At 34.0% G+C, this 21174-nt stretch overlaps 1 protein-coding gene across 4 annotated transcripts; it reads right to left on the bottom strand.

Annotated features, from left to right (window-relative positions):
* On the bottom strand, window positions 1740–20422 carry LOC109720567. Of its 4 annotated transcripts, none has more exons than XM_020247783.1 (6): window positions 20069–20188; window positions 19820–19967; window positions 19516–19588; window positions 12682–12746; window positions 9298–9407; window positions 1740–2364 (listed from the first exon to the last, which is right to left on the bottom strand). In XM_020247783.1, the coding sequence occupies exons 2-6, from the start codon at window positions 19853–19855 to the stop codon at window positions 2145–2147; spliced, it is 504 nt and encodes a 167-aa protein (XP_020103372.1). In that variant the 5' UTR covers window positions 19856–19967; window positions 20069–20188; the 3' UTR covers window positions 1740–2144. The 4 variants fall into 4 exon arrangements, 3 of the variants coding, with proteins under 3 accessions (XP_020103372.1, XP_020103371.1, XP_020103373.1); XR_002218988.1 differs by lacking the exon at window positions 19820–19967 and adding an exon at window positions 7880–7998 and having other exon boundaries at window positions 2257–2364; window positions 20069–20422; XM_020247782.1 differs by lacking the exon at window positions 19820–19967 and having other exon boundaries at window positions 20069–20417.

Below are 21174 nucleotides of genomic sequence, written 5' to 3'. Positions count from 1 at the left end.
TACATCTGTAGGAAAACTGTCAGTGCCTTTTTCCTTTGGAAAGGTAAAGCAGGTTATATAGCTAGAATTGCTTGATAGAGACGTCTAGTATATCACATTGCACAGTTTGCACTGCTTGATGCTGTGTTGCACTTTTAGTGTCATGAATTGCACTACTTTAATTATTTATACACTACTTATTGCAAAATGTTGCACTCGACAAAATAGTGTAGCACTATTTCGTCGTTACTACACTATTAAACACTATTGTACACATTGAGTTACAAAGATAGCCAATGGAGGGGCGATGAAGAGGGTTTAAAAGAATATGGAGCAGCACGACATGAATAAAGAGAGAGCGTCGGACGAGGGGAAGGCGACTAAAGATAGCATGGCTTATTATCGTGGCATATTGCAATAGTTTTTGGGAAAGCAAAAGAGAGACACCAGAGTAAGAAGAAACCTATTGCACATTTTGTAAAACTATTCTCGCTAGCACGCATTTGTCTGCTCCCTTAACCTTTCGCTAGAATTCTTCGAGATGTCCCACAACTTTTCAACTTATTATACTCATTACATTGTTAAAATCTCCCACGGCATCATGGAGGAGTGATTTACGACAAAGAAGAAGCTAGTCCTGGTGAAACTGATGAAAACCTACGACGAGCGAAAAGGAATGATATTAATCACTCGTTCCACTGGTTAGAAAAACCGTTGCCCTATTTAGAGTAGTAGTTGCATTGCTATGTCTGCGATAGCACTATGTTGTGGGTATAATGCAGTGTTTTAGATTTTATTGCACCATTTTCTTTTATGTTGCACAATTTGTATGCAGTGTGGTAGCACATTGCAAATGCACGACTTGTCCTCCTCCACCCCTTCCTACTCTTAAATCCCTCCTTCTCCATGTTGTTGTACTTCTTTCTCTTCTCTCTTACAAATAATGAGTGCAGCATAGAGTATTGGAAGAAACTGTCATATGTATGGCAAGAAAGAAAATGAAGAAATATAGCAGCATGGAGGGCGTTTAAAAAAAGGAATAAGCAACATGGAACGATGGAGCGGGGATCGTGGGGACAGCGAAAGATGAATGATGGTGGAGTGGCATATTGCACTAACCAGAGTGAGGGAAAGGAGTTGCACTAGTATGAGTGGCGTAATGCACTATTTGAAATTTTGTTATATCATTTTTCTTGGCGAGTGTATTATTCATGCTTGTTGGCCGCATTTTCTTCTTAATATAGCTTCAAAATATTTATTTTGAAAAATCAAACAACAAATATCGAGACTGGCGACGTGGAGCGATTTCGTTTGAATTCTGAAGACTTGAAGGTTGTGTAACTCGACGCGAACCGCATTTAATGCCCTCCCAGGCGCCGTACAGTACAATAGTTGTATCCGAGGGGATACGAGATGGATGAAAACGGAAGACATTTTCGTCATATGGCAAAAAATCTTAACCGAATTGTAAAATAAAAAAAGACGGCCTAATTTTACAAAATCTCAAAACTAGTAAATTTTTAATACAAACTAACATTAATATTATAATAAATTATTTTTATTAAATTTAAGTTTAAGTAAAATTTGAACAAACAAAATATTTTTATAAAAAAAATTTAATCACAATTTAAAATAAATTATTTTCACTAAATATAATCATAAATTATTTTTACAACAAACTACTTTTATAACAAATTATTTTTATTAAATTTATATTTTATATCAAATTCAATCATCACTTTTTTCACTATTCTTTACTATTTCATAAAATTAGCCAGACACAATTTCAATTATCCTTGAGAATAGTAGTATTACAAAACAAATACAATTTTACTTTTATTCCTGACTATCTCGAAATAGAAAATTATCCCAAAAACTTTTAAAAAAATAATCTCAATGTTCATTATTCCCGAACCAAGTAAATGGGGCCTTAGTGCTTCAACCCTCCATAGACATCTAATAATTGAACTGTTGATGAATGAACACTTGGATTAAGTGCTTGAAGTAGGTAATCAACCACATCAAATGAGTCATCGTTTGATTCTGAGGAACTTAACATGCCGATTTCGACCACGAACTCCAAAAACGATGTATAATTGTATAGTACCCTCTGTATCTCTCGTTTGGAACTATTTACACTGGACCAAAAATTGCTCCTCTCATAGTTAGCAAGACTTCTGTACATGCTGAGAGATTAGTGAGTCAGCCTCGGCCACAGAAGCTTTTTCGGACGCTTTATTTGTGGTTCGAGTCCTTCTGAATATTGCATAAGGTTTTCTCAGCAATTGCCATCTGTAAGGCTTGATCTGACCCATCAATTTCAGCTGCTCTCTCCGGAACTTCCTGTTTGCATACCAAGCTCCACTGCGCCAACCAAGACCATACCTGCATTGGAACGAGAAAATCAAGTGCCGCAATGCAGGCTAACAATATGATTAAAAAATAAACAGATGCCCGTTGTTGCCAATTTGTACTCAATACGAAAATTTATCGTAGGAAAAAAAAGCAATTGATGCAAATTGCATAACAATTGTTGTACACAAGGAGCACGAACCAAAAAGTATCACCAAAACTGTTTGAAGAGTAGCGAGATCTTAACTTCATCTTTAAGAGTTTCTTCAAAGTTCCTAAATGGGTCCCTTTGATGCAGGATAATACTCTCTCTTACCAGTTCCATGAACAATACATTGTCCTATTATGTTTAAATCTTCTTCACTTTCTAACAATCTTCAGCCTAACTTGGTTTTGATGGTATGGAACGATGTGATCATGCAAAAACTGGCAGTTCAAAATATTCCAGATCAGCTTACCAATTTAGAGGTTGACCCTGCGGATCAAACGATTTGCAATGTTTCAAGCATCCCTCCCAATTTATGGGCATAAAGGGACCGGCCTCCATACCTTTTTCAGGGACCGGCCTCCATACCTTTTTCAGCCCAACCAGTTCAAAACAAAGGATGACAAATCACCCTTGACAAACCATATTCATGAAGTATGATCATCATCAAAATTAACATTTAACACTAAGATATAATGATCGCCAAGAATAAGAAAAAAAAGGAGCTATCAAGGCAACTAAAGTAAGACCAAGTATGGTATTTAAGATTTCATCCATAGAACGAAAAGTTTCATAATCTAAAGTCTGATCCTTCTCCCAGTATTTATCTAGTTCAGTTCCTAGAGATCCAAACAAGAGAAAGCAATGAGAATGATAACTACATGAGAATTCCTATCACAAACTATCAAAAAAGAATTGAGGTGATCAAGAGGAAGATATGAATTGATCTAAACCACCTCCTTCAAGGTTAAGAAGTTAATCTCTGCCTTGTCTCTCTACCTCCTACTCTCCAAGTAATAATGTACGACCTCTCATCTCAGCCCCTCCCACATTCTTGAGGCATTAAAAAGGAAAAGGAATCCTATGAGGAGTGATAGGTAGTGGAAATATGGGAAGGTAGCAGACTGGTGCTTATGTAGCAATTTATCTGTAACCTACTGAGTGGAAAAATCAACCTATAAGATTCTCGCGAATCTTGAAGTACTTACCGAAACATAGGTTTCTATACAATTTAGCTGGCATCAACACGTCATGGTCAAATTCAGCTAAATTGAACTAGATTCAATTAGATGCAGCTAGACAAGATCAAGATGGATTAAATAAACATGATTCTGCAGGATCAATCACACCATGAATAATAGGTTCAGGAGAAATCAAATTTGATATAGCACCTTAAAATGTGATACAACACAAACAATATAACAGTTTGACATGATTAAAACTCATTTGATACATATTACAAACATAAAGTAACAACTGAGTGTACATGCACAGAACATAAGGTTAACAAGACAAGAAAGCTAAACTGGAACTTGGACTGCTAAAAATATCTGCTATTGAATTTTTTGAGTAGCTCGCCTATAGCTTGGGCCAGCCAATGAATCCTATGAGACGAGCTGCCTGCTTGCATATTTTGTGCTTTATCGACCTTTCTATTGATACTAAACGTCAATGATCCTGTATTTATTTTCTTTTCCTTGCAAATGCTACTGTTGCTCCACATTTCCCACCAAATCCCATAACTTTTTCAAATTTTCTATGCACCTACATAACCTGCTCTTTTCATAATTGAACAACATTGCAAAGCAAGCTTTCGAATTGATGAAAAGCAACAATAGATGGTAAATTAGTCCCTTTCAGGGAGTGAAGCGTTGAAGATAACATACCAAGAAAAGCAATGAATGTAAATGTTATAGGATATAGATATGTTAGACCAGAAAAAAGGAAAATATACATGTTTCCGAAGTCATTCAATGGATTTTTTATGATTGTGTTTGGTAATGGAACAATATTTAAAGGAATAAATATTTTTATTCTTGGGATAACCTACTATTCTAGGATACAGAGGAATAAAAGAAATAGTAGGTTTCTCCATAATGTTTATATAAACTGGATTTTCCTGATGTTCTTCCTTTACTGTATAACACCTTTGGGTTTAGCAGGTTTAATTCATTTTGTCTAAATATTTCTGTCTCTATCTGTCTATTATTTCATCTAATTGAATTTCTTTTTGTTTACTTCTAAATATTTTATTTATCATTGAAGTATTTTCTAAATTATTCTTAGGTCTTGAAGAGCTAGGTTCTACTATAGTTCTGGAGTGACCTTCAAAAATGTCCATTTAGGTTGTTCCCTTTCCTTACTTGAAGTTTCACTAATTTTAAGTGTATCAATTTTTTTACTAATTTCTCCTACTAAATTATTAGAGCTTACAGCCTTTTGTTTTAATAAAAGATCTAAGTTTTTATTTAATTCGATTAGAAGTCCAATTATTAAATTATTTTGTTTTATTTGGATTTGGTCTGATATAGCTCGGGGATTATGGTTAGAAAACCTTACCGGATCTTTGTGAAAGTATTGAATTTTTTGCAGCACTTCTAGGTAATTTTTATTCTAAATTGGTCATAAAAGGGCTATCTTTTTAAATTCTATGAACTGTTGCTTAAAGCTATTTATTTCTTCGTCAAATTTGTCTGTTTACTAATTTTTTTGTGTGTTGTCTCTAATTCTATTTCTTTAGGTTTTGAATTTATCGTTTTAATGTTTTTCAATTTCTTTTTTAGTTGGTATTTTTTCTAAAGTAAATTTATTTGTTAAGAAGATTTAACTTTCTTTCTATGTCTAAATTTTGAGTTTTTATGTAATCTAGATTTTCTGCTAGTTGTTTTATCTGGAGTCTCTGTTTTCTTTCTAGGTTTATAAAGGATTCTATAGTCTTGTCTAAAGAGCTAGTATATTCTTCAAATTTATTGCCAAAGTTTATTATTAAGTCAACTAAGGTATTTAATTGCCTGTTTCCTGTATGAAACAAATGAAGGTCTATTTTTTTCTTTTCCTTCACCTTGATCATGTTTTTCTAGAGTAGCTGGACCTGTAGAGGCTTGTCCTGTAGAGGCTTGTAGCTATTCTTGTGGAATGGTTGAGCTTGAGAGAATTTTTCGGTGGTCTTGCAGAGAAATGGTGGATAACTTTTCTTCTAGTCTTCTTATATGTTCTTGGAGAGCTTGCTTTTCTTTGATCAGTGCTTGACTACTATAATTCAAATTTTGAACTATTCTTGAAAGAGTTTCGCAATGGTCACAGAATATTATCTTGCATGTATCATGGGCTATGGTATAATTAGGAGGAGGTTCTCGAGTAGTTCTGATGGAAAGAGAAATAAAGAAATGAGGGCCAAAAAATCTCTTGCTGTATCTAGGGCTTCAGAATGGTCGTTGAAGCCTTTGAACTGTGGTCCTATTATGCCTCGTATGGAATCTATTATGCCTTGTATAGAATCTACGAGTTCTAACCAAGTATGAAATACTCCGGTTTTTCTACCATGGATTACAACACAAAATTTAAAATTACTAGTTCTAGTGGTTTGAAAGTATTCTATTAAAGAGTTAATGCATGCTACAAAATATTTTTTGTCAGGTTCTTTATGGCCTGCTGTTCTATGATAACAAATCCATAAGTTGTCTATTAGACACTTTTTGTTCTTCATTAAGAGGTCTAGTATTTATCTTTAGGTCTAAAGACCATATTACTGTCTTGGTGGAAAGAGAGTAGGTTTTCTTTACCAAATGCAATTCGTCTGGTAAAAAGGATCTTTCTAACTGGCGTTCTAGAGGTACCTTGCTCTTGTCTGGAAAGAGCTTGTTCTTGAAGACTTGTTCTTGGTACTAAAGAGTTTGGAGGGTTATTCATTGCTGTGAATTATTTTCATTATTTCAAATACTTCTACTAAGTTGATCATCAAAAAAGTTTTCTTTACCTTTAATATGTTCAAATTCAACCTTTATTACAGAGATTGTAAAATTTAGCCATCTTCTTCTTGAACTACCTTTATCATTTAATTTATTGTAAAATTTTACTATTGCCTCACAATCAGTTCAAATTAATATTTACTTTTTACCTAATATACTATGTTTAAAGGCTTCGAGAGCGTAGACTACCGCTAGAATTTTGGCGTCTATACTACTAATATTTCCTTTCTCTTTATACTTTCCGCTAGCATATCCGCAAATTTTTTCTTCAGATACCGGACTATACTTATGTGGTCTAGCTTCAAGGACTGCTCCCCATCCAAAAGAACAACCATTGGTTTCAATTATAATGTAATCAGTATCTAATGGTAGATTTAAGCCTGGAAGGTCTATTACTAAATTTTCTATTTTTTGTACTAGTTTTATACTTTTATATGTTCTTGATTAAAATGTTTTTGTCCATTTTTTGAAGTTTTAGAGTAAAGTGGTCCTGCTCTTTTTCCTAAGTTTTTAATAAAGTTTCTTGTATAATTTACTAATCCCAAAAATGTTTGTAAATCTTTTGTATAACTTAGATTGTCTGGCATATCTAAAACTTTCTTAGCTGCATACGGTTGTAATTTTATCTTTCCTTCTCCTAGTATGACACCTAGAAAATTTATATAAGTTTTGCATAATTCTACCTTTTTTCTGCTAATTATAATTCCCTGTTTAATAAATTCATTAAAGACTTTGTAGATGTCCTAGGTGTTCTCGGATGATTTTACAAAACTAATATATCGACTATATATACTAAAACAAAGTTTCTAAATTTATTAAGCACAGCATCCATCTTCTTTTGAAAAATAGATGAAGCGTTCTTATGCCCAAAGAGCATTACTAACCATTCATAATGTGTCCTTGAGGACAGGCGAATGTTGTCCATTCAATACTATCAAGATGCATTTTTATTTGCCAAAATCCTGATTTACAATCAAATTTACTCAAGATATTTTTGTTTTGAATACTATTTATTAATTGTGTTTTTTCTAGTCTATTATAAGAATCAGTTCTATTATTATCATTTAGTCTCTTAGAATTAACTACCATTCAACTTTTATCTCTTGCTATTTCTGAATGATTTCTTACAATGAAAGCCGTGGATCTATGTCTAGATACCTCGAATACTCTACATTAAGCATATTGAATACTCTCCTCGAAGGCTCCAAGTCTCTCCAGCCTCTTACACTCTACCCTCTATAAATGAAGACATCCTCAAGCATAAGAGAAGTAAGAAGGGCGAAGAAGCAAAGCAAGCTAGAAAGATGGGAAAGCCACTTCCTTGTAATATAAAACTTTTCTTCCCTTTATAATTAATAGGCTTAGTATGAGAATAGCTCTATTCCTCTTAAAAGGTGAAATAGTTGTTCCTAGATTATTCTAGAATTGCCTAAAATAACCCGATTTGACCGGAATAGCTATTCTTGCCATTTTTTTTACACTTGGCGGAATAGCGAGGATAATTTTTTTTGTCCACAATTCACAGTTCATTCCAAAACCAAATGGAGCCTAAAGGTAACTGAAGGCTAAGGTGACAAAGGAAATAATAGGTTACCTAAAACGCGGATCAATATGGTTTGTGAAACTGGAGCAGGACCGAGGACGCCACTTGCTCTCAAACATAGTAAGATCGGGGTAGTCTCCATTGACACGTATTATAGGAATAGAAAATATCTACTTGAAACACAAAAATGTAAATAAATAAAAATATTAGATATATATAAAAGGGTTAATTGCATAAAGGTCCCTGCAAACATAGTGAATTGCAAATATATCCTTACAAAGTTCAACTTTTATATGTTGTCCCTACAAAAGTCGTAATGTTTTCAAATATGTCCCTGCCGTTATAATCCGTTAAAAAAATTTAGTTAGCCCTAGGCTAAATATTTAATCCTAGTTAGTTTATGAGATAATTTGACATTTTTACCCTTCTTATATTATACTATTGTAGCTTTTAGAGGGACATATTTGTGATGGTAAAATTGAAAACATAAACAGTTCTCTAACGGTAACAAATCATAGGAACATATTTGAAAACATTAGAACTTTTACAGGAACAATATATGAAAGTTGAACTTTGTAGGGATATATTTGCAATTCACTATATTTGCAGGAACCTGTACGCATTTAACCCTATATAAAAACACATATATACATACATTTATATACTAACATATATAAATATATGCATATATATTTCTCCCGATTTGAGTTCAATATTAGAGTAAATAGGTTAAGAATTTAAGATAGGATAGCCTGTTTTACCATTCCAATGCACTAGTGATTCACAAATCGGATTGTGCGTTCCACTTTGAAATTCGAAGGGTGCTTTACGAACTAGGTAACTATGATAAAATCTTCATGGTCTCAACAGATAGAGATAACTAATATCTGGAAATGACACTTTTGAAAATGTTACAACAAGTTGCAACAAGCATCATTCAAATATCAGAACTTTGAAGAATTGTGGAAGAATTAAAAAGCGGCAGAGAACTGCACCACATCATGTCATGCTCAAGAGATATGTCCATTTGTGATGTATATCCTTTATTCTAGATGCCTATGATAGGATGATCTTAAACTACCAACAATGTGGTTATAAGTGGAGCATAAATTTCAACAAAGTACCACATTCTAAAGAAGAGTATAATGCATCTATTCAGCACATAAATATAAAAGCAATTCAAGGTTAATGCAACTTCCCTTTCAAATATCAAATTGAAAGCAAAAGGCACCTCCCAGCTAACTGGCTCAAATATACATCTTAAAAATTGAGATTGCTTGCCTAAGGAAACATCCTTTTCTGTGCAAGTAATAGAATCAGTTCATTACTAAATAACTAACTCCACTTGTAGAAAGGATTTACTTCAATTACCTAGCCTACACTAGCTATTCTTTAATCATTTTCACGTCACAACAAAAATAAATCTAACTGTCTAGATAATTAAGAGATCAATGTAGCGAGTAACATACCCAAGAAGCAAAGAAGTCCACGCTGTTGCGAAGCAAGCTGCAGTGCTGACACTTCCTGAACTAACAATCTTTTTAATCTCTTCATGTTCAACATCATAATTACTTTTTAACTGTCCACAGAAGAAAACTATAGAATTAGGTCAGGAAAACTTCCAGAAAAGAACTTACAATTTTATTTGCTGGAAGCAAAGAATGAAGAGAGTAAAGGCAAACTACCAAGATAGCTCTTAACAACCAAAACAAGCATAAAAAAGTCAAATGATGGTTTAGGCTATCAATATAGCAAATACTCCAAATCAAATAATGGTTTAAGCTATCAATATAGCAAATACTCCAAATAAACTGACATTACTTTCCTCCAAAAAGAAAAAACGACATTACACATAGGGATGGAAGCAAGCATAATCTCTACACAAAGTACAAAACTATTTGAAAAAGAAAGAAAGAGAAGCGATATTATATATTTTGACAAATTCGGAAAACTTATTTTAAAGATGCGCGACATTACACATAGGGATGGAAAGTAAGCATAATCTCTACACAAATTACAAAACTATTTGAAAAAGAAAGAAAGAAAAGAGATATTATATATTTTTGACAAATTCGGATAACTTATTGCAAAGATGCATTTAGAGATTACTGAAAAGACCATAACCAACACGATCATAACCAAAACATATTTTATAGAATTCGTGATATCCATAGAAACAGCAATACCTAACATATTTTAGTCAAAAAAAAAAAATATATCTGGCAAAGGCAACAAAATCCAATAAAACTATGCAAGAGAAATTGTGTAAACAAATCAAGTAGTATGTGTAGCAAATTCCTCAAACTGCAACTAATACTTTATGACACGCAGTACTTCAAAAACAGAATAGTGCATGCTTTTCCTTTTCAGCTTTAGAAGCTGCCTATGACATGAGGCTTAGATTGACATTTTGGTTTAATCGACTGAACCATTCTCAAGTCAAGTTGGCTGAAATTGCATTTACTATGTTAGTATAGTTTTCCTGGAAAGCAACTTTAATAGATTTAAAAAACAATTATACATTGCATATATGATATTGCACTTTATGATTCCTGAGCTGTTTGATTCTTATTGACACTATTTTAGACATTGGAATGTTAGTTTAAATAATTGTATAACGCCTATATAGGATTGACAGTGGTCAATCTCTTTACTTTTGATATACCTAAACCCTGACTATCAACGACTTCACAATAGTAACAGTACAAATCTTATTTTTCAAAACAAATTTATGCATATCATAGACATGTTCGGTGTACCATAATAATTTTGAGTTCTCTGATATTGTCGATCAAGATATCTATCATTTAACAAGTTAGTGATTGTGTTGTTTCTTTTCTCAAGGATCACTTCTTGTGCAACAATAAAGTGAAGGTTAGGCATGCTAATTTAAACAGCATGATTTCCTTATAAATTAAATCACTGCCAGATATGATGGTAAAGGGTTCCCTAATGCCAATAAGAAGTAAATTAGCAAGTGGATATTCTACTCCAGAAAACAATTGGTAGTGATATATGAAAAGTGACAACCCATTTCTGAAAGTTTCCCTTGAAAATCCAATGCCCAGGCATGAGTTCTTCCTAAATCTCAAAGAAATGCTAATCATATCTTACCAACCTTTTAGTGCAAATCATATATTGCTATGTTATTACTACGTATCATTGATAGCCAGGTCTGAAAAACACTCAAATATGGTCGGATATTGTTAGAAATCATATTCAATACCCATATTTAATAGGAGCAATTGCTTATATACCCTTGAAAAGTTCCCGACTTTCTGATTTACCCCTCTTAGAAGGCTAATATTGAAGATACCCTTTTTACGATCCAACCTATTTCAAATATACCCTTAGAGTTAAAATCTATTAATGAACTCTGTTATCTCTATCAAATTACTATTTTGCCTTCAAATATACCCTTCTACCATCACTCACCTTTCTTATTTGCCCTTAAGTTAGGGGCACAAAAAGTATTTTGTTTTTTGATCTTTTCAAATATACCCTTCTACCATCACCAACATTTCTTATTTGCTCTGAAGTTAAGGGCAAAAATGGCATTTTATTTTTTTTTAATTGTGGTAGATATTTAACTCACGTTTAACCGAAGTTAACTTAACGGGTGGTAAAGGCAGGGGTATTTTGGAATAACGGAGGAACATAAGAGGGGTATATTGGAAAGAAAAAAAAAGTAGGGGTAAATGAGATATTTTTAAAGTTTTGAGGGGTATATAGGCAATTATCCCTATTTAATATGTGGATAAGAATAAGGAACAAATATTAAATGGCAGCGCAACCATATTGATAAAACTGATATGGATACTAACTGGATTTTGGATGGACACAATAGGAATTGAACTTATGACAGGAATGAATAAAAATCGAATTTGGAATAAAAGAGATACCATTGCTTCATATATGAGAATATGAATCAGATTTTGGAGTGGACATGAGCACGATGTCAGTAGTATTTCACACTTCATTTTGTAACTTTATATGCCAAAGTTTTGTTTTGTAAACCGTAAGGTCTAAAAATACATTTTAGCAAGCCGTCCGCCAAACATGAGCATACTAATAACTTCAAGACATCACAAGTTTCAAATTTGATTTTCTCGTTTAGTAGTAGCGGTTAAGCTAGATAAAACATTCATTCATTCTCATATCGATCAGAGAACTCCTGAAATTGGATGATGACCAACTACAAAAATTATATAATTTTATTGGTTTGTCTTTTAATTAATTTGTGTAGCTCCTAGCATGGGTGTTGTTTCATATTGTATCGTGGTTTAATAACTTCTTTTGAAAAACGAGCATGACAAATTCTTTTTCATTTCTTCTCTTTAAACTGATTATTTGAGCATGGTTCATAAAAAGGCACCATTAAGTTCTTTCCACTTCTTCTAGCCCCTCATAATCAACATTTTCTATGTCTACATGTCCACAATAATATAAGTTGAGAACAATTTCATGCCTACGTAACCAAGAAAATATTTCTAATCATCAAAAATTAACACATTAATTTTTTCTGTTTAAATTTCTGGTGTAGTTACTGGTTACACTTTGATTTGAAGCTGTTTTTGCAGGAATCACTTAAAAATAGAAGACATCTTGGAAACAACTATTTTCTATTTAAATTTCTGGTATATCTATACACTTTGATTTGAAGCTGTTTTTATGGGAATCACTTAAAACGGAAGATATCTTGGGAACAACTACCAAAGCTATTTAGCAGTCACAGTAATCACATTAATGCATTCATCAATCAACAATATTTAAGTTCACAGAATTAGAGTATGCAAAAAGAAAAAAAAGAGAAAAATTAGGCACAACTTAGCAAAAAATTAGACAACACTTACAGTTTGCTCAATTGATTCTAGCCTTTTCTCAAGTTTTGACTGATGAAGCTGACGTAAAGAATAGCCTGTTTATATGACGTAATTAGAAAGTATTCCCCATGAAGAAAAGGGAAAGGAGCTGAGAAGAAAAAAAATTGAAAATGGAAAGAAAAACTATTGCACAAATTAACAGTAATGCAAATCCACCATGAAACTTTGCATATATATCATAAATGTGCTAAACTTTTGTCCTGATATACTACAATACAGAAAATATTCAGTTATGCATAATCAATTGCAGCTATAACAAAGAGTGTGTGACACCCCAATAGTCCCACATCGGATGGAAATGGGGTTATCATTAGGTTTATAAGAGACTTAGACACTAGTAATAATAACTGGGCTTAAGCATTTTGGGCCGGTGTTTGGGCCCAACGAGTTATTATTGCTAGTGGGTCGGGTCGTTATATTTGGTATCAGAGCTAATTACCGGTTAGAAATGTGTGGCGAGTCTCGGCTGAGCCAGGGTCTGAAAGACAAGGTGATAGGCTATGCCGGAATCTGAATGACAAGGTGACCGGCTATGCCAGTGTCTGGATGACAAGGCTCGCTAGACGAGTCTCACATCGCCTAGTGATCTTGGACTGCAGTGTCTGGATGACAAGGCTAGCGAGACGAGTCTCACATCCCCTGGTGATCTTAGGCTGTATGTGTGATTGGACTAACGAGGACGTCAGGGCCTTAATGGGGGGAGTCTGTGACAACCCAATAGTCCTACATCGGATGGGAATGGGATTGTCATTGGGTTTATAAAAGACTTAAACACTAATAATAATAACTGGGCTTAAGCATTTTGAGCCGGTGTTTGGGCCCAACGAGTTATTATTACTAGTGGGCTGAGTCATTACAGAGTGCCTGACTCATCTAATAACATTAAGCTGAAATATGCCAAAAAATCATCCCATGTATCAAGGATTTAAGTGTTGTGGCATGGTGTCGTGCCGGAAACTTGCCGGCACGGTACGGCACGGTGGGTGCCGAGCCATGCCGATGCGTGCCGATCAAAAAAATTCTTGTGTGCCAACACATAATAGCATGAAATATTTATTTTCTTTAGCAACAAAATATTCTAACTATTTATTATGTCTTTTTATCATATCTTTTGAACTTTATTGAGGAAATTACTTACTAATTTAAAGAATAGAGGGTTTTGAGCTGTGCCATCGGCACGGAGTCTATATCGTGCCGGTATCTTATTGGCACGGTACGGCACGGTAGATACGGCCCGTGCCGATGGGCACTTAAAACCTTGCCATGTATATTCCAATAAATCAACAACGTTTGGTTTATCCTCTAACTTAAAATAGAACGGCCATTTAAGAAAACATCCCTTGATTAAAATGTTCAATAAACATGCACAAACACTCTCTAAAAAAAAAAGAAAAAAAAAAAACATTCACAAGCACTATAGTATGAAAGTATTGGTAAATTCATGCATTATTTGTGAATTATTCGTGAAAGTACGAATAACTAAGTTATGCGGTCATGCTTCCAATTATTTACAAAAAGTACCAAAAAGAGCACAGTTTCTGGAGGTTACTAAATAAAATCAACTTTATTCGCATCCGATTAATACTTTCCCATTCAATTTGTTGTGCCTTATAGATCAACACCTCTGGCTAGCAAAACTTTGAATTCTACTTCATGAAATCTACATTCAGGCAGGCCCCTAATTAGTTTGTGTGGAGAATCTAGACAATAGATTAATCATTAAATGAACAAATTCTAGCATTCAGTGAATTTAGAAAAGAGAAAAGAATATGGAGAAACCTTAAATCATCGGTCTATTCTTTGTTTCACATCACTTTTGTAAATGAACAAATTCTAGCATTCAGTGAACTTAGAAAAGAAAAAAGAATCTAGAGAAACCCTAAATCATCGTTCTATTCTTTGTTTCACACCACTTTCGTAGTTCTCACAGAAAGTCACAACCTGTGAGGAAGCTCGTCCTCGCCAGGGCTTAGTCGCTTTTCGCTATCGCCATAACTAGCTTACATTGTTGCTATCATGCAACACCAGGAGCAAACCAGTGGGAAGGGACTGAACGGCAGCATGACATGGGTGAGTCTCAATCCGCAAACCCGTGTCAATGCACAAAGGACCATCAAACTAGCAGCAGCCACCCATGGCACTCTTCTCGGGCTCGGTGGTGAGCACTGGGCACGACAGGGATGCGCAGCGGACAACAAAGGTAGGAAATTGTACCTTTTGTGACATTTTTTTAGTGAAGATCTGCAAAGATTAGAGTTTCCTTGAGGACTATCTATCACCTCTCCTTGTCACCCTGTAGTGTTTATGCACCAATAATACTTTAGCTTTCCCATACATAACAAATTAGAATCACTATCCTTTGGTGTCATCATATTCTTTGTAGATATTAGAGAAGACAGAGTAAGTTAGGCATTTCAAGTCATTGATTGTTGTTGCAAGGCCAGAGTTAATTGTTTATTATTGTTATTTGTCTTCTCATTAGAATACTTCTTTGATGTAGTTGCTTGGTAGGCAGTCAAAACCTTTTTGTCAACAATATATCACACCTCCCTGACTTCCCAGATTATATTTCCAATCTCTTACTAGGCAACTACATTTTTATCTCTATCATATCTTGAATCATACCGTCAGAATAGTATTTTAACGATCACTCTAATTAAGAAATTTTAACTAGTCTTTAATAAGTTTTAACTTGTTTTATGAGACATGCAGATAAATGGTTCCGAAAAAGGATAGGTTTCAGAATCATGTCAAAAAATTGAACGGTAAATTCTAATGCAAATAATTTTTACATGTCTACTCGAGTGTGTCCAAAGACTGAAATCACACCTATCTAGAATTAAAGGTCGACGTATTGAAATATGCAAGAAAGTGCTATTCAAAGAAAAGCATTGTTAGATACTGGTGGCAATGCCATCCAAAACGTGAAGTGTAGAAAGCTCAAGTAGCGTTGATGAGTCCTCGGATAGTAGTACGACTTTTGGTTTGAGATGTTTATGAGGAACTTATCAAACGGCAATGCTCGGAGTTTGAATAAGAAGAGTAAAGAGGATATTGGCAAGTCTCTTGCTAAGCATGCTGCTTTGAATAAAGATTCCCTCAATGATGTTCAAGCATTGGCAGTTATTAATAGTTGTCAAAGATGTCGTCAATTATGGCCTTGGTTAACTACCATTTTATTCAACCCTTCAGACAAAATTATTTCCAAATAGAAGTCGAGAAGTATGTAGAAAATGTGAAGAAGTCGACTTTTGAGTGGCAGCACAGTTATGTCATATATGCAAGATAACTTGAAACAAAGGTATCACACGACTATTAACAAAAACAAGCCAAACAAATTTCCAATTAAATGTTTATGGAATTGTAGAATTAATGGGTAGTAAAGGTATCAAAATTACTTAAAAAGCACATTTGTTTTGATGATGAGGATTCACTAATATTTGTTGTTTTTGTTCTTTTATGGTGGACAGGTGTTTGAGTAATCCTCTTATAAAATAAGACATAGACCCTATTAAGACTTAACCCTCCTAACTTGTCTAGTATAAAATTTAAGCCTAAAACAAAATTGGTATTAATATTTAAAGGCCTAAGCCAAATTTTAGGTAATGAATAATATTCACTATACAAATTATATGTATCTAGAAAATTAATCATTCTATCATTGTCATTCTATAGTAGAAGGAAGAGAGTTGAAATACAAACCGTAAAAAAATTCCTTCCAAGTGGATGTCTTTTTGTAAAGTGGATGTCCTGGTAGATGCTATAGATTTTTATTTTCTCTTACAACAGTAGATTCTTCACGTAGAAGAGTGTCAAAGGTGCCTGTCTTTCATTATCAAAAGTAGATGCTTTGTACGAAAATGGTTGTAGTGCTTGTTCTTTACTGAAAGTTGATGTCTCTTAGAAGATGTGTGGACGGAAATGCTTGTCTTTAGTATAAAGTAGATTCCTTGTCTTGAGTGCTTGTACAGCTAGAAAATGTTTCGTACAAAAAAGTAGATGCTCAGTCATTTTTGTCTTCAAGAAATTTTTTGTGTTAACTAATTTAAGAATCTGACTTAAGAATTTTCCCTAATTTTTGCCTATGAGCCTTAAGGTTTTATCACAGCGGAGATCCCATTTTGGGCTTTTTTTACTGTCGGGATTTTTTTTTTAACATATAGTATCTAAATTATGGACCATTATGCTGTCATCTAAGATGCTAGCACCGCTTCCTGTATCTTGTGAAGGAAAAACAAATGAAGATACGTCTGAAGGGGCTATAAATTTATTAGAACTTGCTTGAGGATCTTCTATTATTGAAAAATTATTAGCACAAGTCCAAAGATAATAATAGAAGATCCTCAAGCAAGTTCTAATAAATCTACAGCCCCTTCAGACGTAGCTTCATCTGTTTTTCCTTCACAAGACACAGGAAGCGGTGCCAGCGTCTCAGATAACAACATAATGGTCCATAATTTAAATACTATATGTTAAAAAAAAATCCTGTAGTAAAAAAATCCAAAATGGGATTCCCGCGGTGAGAAAACCTTTTAGCCTCACAGGAAAAAATTAGGGAAAATTCTTAAATCAGATTCTTAAATTAATTAACACAATTTCTTGAGGACAAAACGACAGAGCATGTACTTTTCCGTACAAAACATCTTCCAGTTGTACAAACACCCAAGACAAGGAATATACTTTATATTAAAGACAAGCATTTCCGTCCACACATCTTCTAAGAGACATCAACTTTTGGTAAAGAACAAGCACTAACGACTATCTTCGTACAAAGCATCTATTTTTGATAAAGAAAGGCAGGCACCTTTGACACTTTTCTACGTAAAGAATCTGCTGCTGTAAGAGAACAAAAATCTAGAGCATCTACGAAGACATCCACTTTACAAAAAGACATCCACTCAGAAGGAATCTCTTTACAGCTTGTATTTCTACACTCTTCCTTCTACAATAGAATGACAATAACAAAACTACACTCTTCCTCCAACCACTATAAATAGAAGGATGCTTTCACCAATAAGGCATCGAAAGCCTAAGAGAGCAAGCAAGCAAGAGCCCACTAAGCAATAGTCTATGACCTTCCTTGTTTCTTTCCTCCTGTAAAATTTTCCATTTCTTCCTTATGTACAAAGTTTGAGATTCTGTAAAAAGATCTTCCTCTTTCTTTCGGGCCTTCCCGAAAGGGAAACCTTCTGTATATCTATAATCATGTAAGTCTTTATATTTCTTATTTAATATATTTCTTGTCATTCTTATATCTCTTATATTTTCCTTGCATCATGTAGACCTATCATCTTGAACCAATAGGTTACTAGGATTTTCTATTGAATGAATATTTCATCTTGAGCAGTTGTAAAGCATATACGCTTGGAAGATTTCATAAGAGCTTAATATCTGTTAAGGCCATTATGCCGACAAATAGGCATCATGCCGTTCGATCTCAAAGCTCTGAAAACCATATGCCAAAAGGGTCTTTTGCACCATCAGTCTGTCTCAAGTGATATTCATCCAACCTGAGTCCAACCTTAACGACAAGCTTTTAGGGACAAGCTTTTAGGTCACCTATGTCCAAGAAAAATATAATGAGATAAAGAATTATAGGAATTATTTAAACTAAAAATTTATAGACTTATATTTCTCTAGATACCATAGAAGGGAGTACCAAGTAGGGAAATATTATAAAATGTGTTTTCTTAATCTTTATATTCTCTTCCTGATCTATCTTTATCTTTCTTTCTATATATATTTTATTATCCTTGAACATATCTTCTATTTCTTTTTCTTTTTAATTTCTAAAATCTATCTATTCTAAAAAATATGGTGTCTATATTTTTTATCAAACTTTTTCTCTTATATATCTCACCCCCTCTCTCTCTTGTGTATAAACTCCATCTATATTTCTCTATCAACATACATCATTTTTCGATCATTTTCTGTATTTTCTTCTCTTTCAAGATTTTTTCTTTCCGTTTCCACCTCTTTTTTCCCTTCTCTTTAACTATATATATATATATATATATATATATATAAAAAAAAACCCTCTCCTCTCCTCTCTTTTTGGTATCTCCTAAAAAAACCCCTCCTCTCCTCTCTTTTTTTGGCATCAGCAACATGAAGCAACATATCAAACAAAATTAAAGCATCCTTGTGCTACAAGATTTACTTCAAGCTTCCGAGTGTTGCAATCAGTTGTGGATGTTGAAAATGAATTAAGGATTTTCATTGCTTCCACCGAGTGGATAGTACTGGACATAACCTATATGACATGGACGTGGCTACTGGCTAGAAATCGCACATGCCCACATCAGACTAGTTGAATTTTAGTACTTGTTTTATTTACTAATTTTGATCATTAGACATGTATAAAAAAACCTCAATTAATAGTCATATTTTCTATTCAATCTTTCAATAAGAGAAGTATTATTTCCATGTGAATAGCGTACTATATATTTCTGAATCTCATTTCCAAGTCATGTTTTTCAACAAATTTGAAAAATTAAGGCACAAATTTTGTGCGTATAGTTGATATAGAGAATTTTGGCCATATCCGAATGGACTATGTAGTATCAAAGCAGCAAGTCCAAATCTATTACAAAGTGTAATAGGCAGTAATTAGTTTATCATGGTCATTCATTAGCGGACAACACCAGCAAAGCATTTTCTTAAAGGTGATACACTGTTCTAATAAAGTTTTAAGAAGCCATTATGCACCATTCCAACGTTTATGTAAGAGTCAAATGCAAGAAAATACCTAATTAACAACATTACTAAAGCATGAAAACCAATAAATGCGAGAAAATGACTAACCTGCCCATGCTGTTAGAACAGATGCTACAGAGGTGCCCACAGTGAACACCACCCTGTGTTTCTCGAAAATTTCCTGTATCATTCAATAGAAAAGATAGAGAACTTTAGAATCAAAATCTGAATTTGTTTAACTCATTTCACTTCATTGAAGGAGGTGCTTTCCAGATTTTCAGAGCTCTACAGCATGAAAGAAAATGCATCCGGAGGCCGCATTACCAAACTAGGCCTAGAGCTCCTATAAAATCAAAAAAGAGATCTGGGATGTTCCAGAGCAATGCGAAAATACGAAGGTTGAAATGTCAACCAGATACGCTTCTCCGACGGAGCCTCCCACCACCATTCTGCAGTATCTCAGAGGTACGGAGCTCCAAAGCGATTTACGGTTTATGGAAGCTCTTTAAAACATCGAAGCGGGTGCTAGTGTTTGGAGAACGCAATCCCAAACTAAAACCCTAGTTGGTAATTGAAATCATCATCACCTTGTTGAAGGAAGGAATGAATAGAGTTTGGGTAGTGAGGGTTTGAGGTGGTCGGTGACTAAAACGTAACAAACCTTGGTGGAGAGGAAGGTGTCTTGGACCGCAGACCAGGTGTTGGAAGCCTTCCTCCTCAGGCTGGGAAGGCTGACGCTCTCCCAGACGGAGCCGCCGCTGCCGCCAGCCTCGCCGCCCAGCGACGCTCGCGGGCTGACGGCTCTGAAGATCGCCCGCCCAGGACCCCGAAGCCGCTGCGGCAGCATCTCCGATCGGACGATTGTTTTTAAAGAAGAGGGAGGGGAGGGATAGGGGGGGGGCGATTCAGCCCCCACCGTCGTCCGGTTTCTTACGTTTCAAGATGGAAATGAGAGAGATAGAGAGGTAGCGGTAAAATAGACGGATGGTCTGCCTTTTTGGGCGGCTAGCCCTGCGAAATATCTATAAACTCTTTTTTTTTATAGGCTTGGTTCAGTATTAAACAAGAACTAATTTTTTCTGAGATATGTATAAATTCAGGGTTAAATTTAAAATAAACTAATTTTAGATTTGGATGAAAATTAGATTATTTTCGAGAATAGGAAAAATAATTTTTGAATAGATAAGATAGAATAAGAAGAATAATGGATAGTTATAAATAGAAAAAAAAGATATTGCTCATTCATAATATTTGAATTTAAATTTTAAAGTTTCTAATTAAAATTTTATATTTAAATATATAACTTTAAAAATTAAAAAATTCAAAATAAAAATTAAATTTTTAAATCTCAAATTCAAAAATTTAAAATTCTAAATTTTGATTTTAAGATTAAATTTAAAATTAAAAATATTATATATCAAATTTTAAATTTAAAAAATTTAAAATTATAATTTAAAATTATAAATATCAATTTTAAGCTTACAAATTTTTAAATTTAAAAAATTTAATATTTAAATTTAAATTTAAAAATTAAATTTTAAATTTAAATTAAAAAATTAAATTGGTCCCATCCCAATACCATGGGGGGAGGGGACGCAAAATATTGTTTGGGGATAAATAGGGGATAACCCCCTTATTAAAAAAAACCCCTAGATGTCACTCGCCTCTCTAGATGCCACTCTGCCTCCTGATGTGCCTTTCTGGACGAAAAATTTGGTCGAGTTCGTTGTCGTTCTTCCTTCCCGACGGTTATCTCCTTCCCATTTA

This window comes from Ananas comosus, linkage group 14, assembly GCF_001540865.1.
Source record: "Ananas comosus cultivar F153 linkage group 14, ASM154086v1, whole genome shotgun sequence".
Taxonomy (NCBI): domain Eukaryota; kingdom Viridiplantae; phylum Streptophyta; class Magnoliopsida; order Poales; family Bromeliaceae; genus Ananas; species Ananas comosus.
Note: the sequence above shows the minus strand (reverse complement) of the source record. Positions and strands in the feature narration are given on the sequence as shown.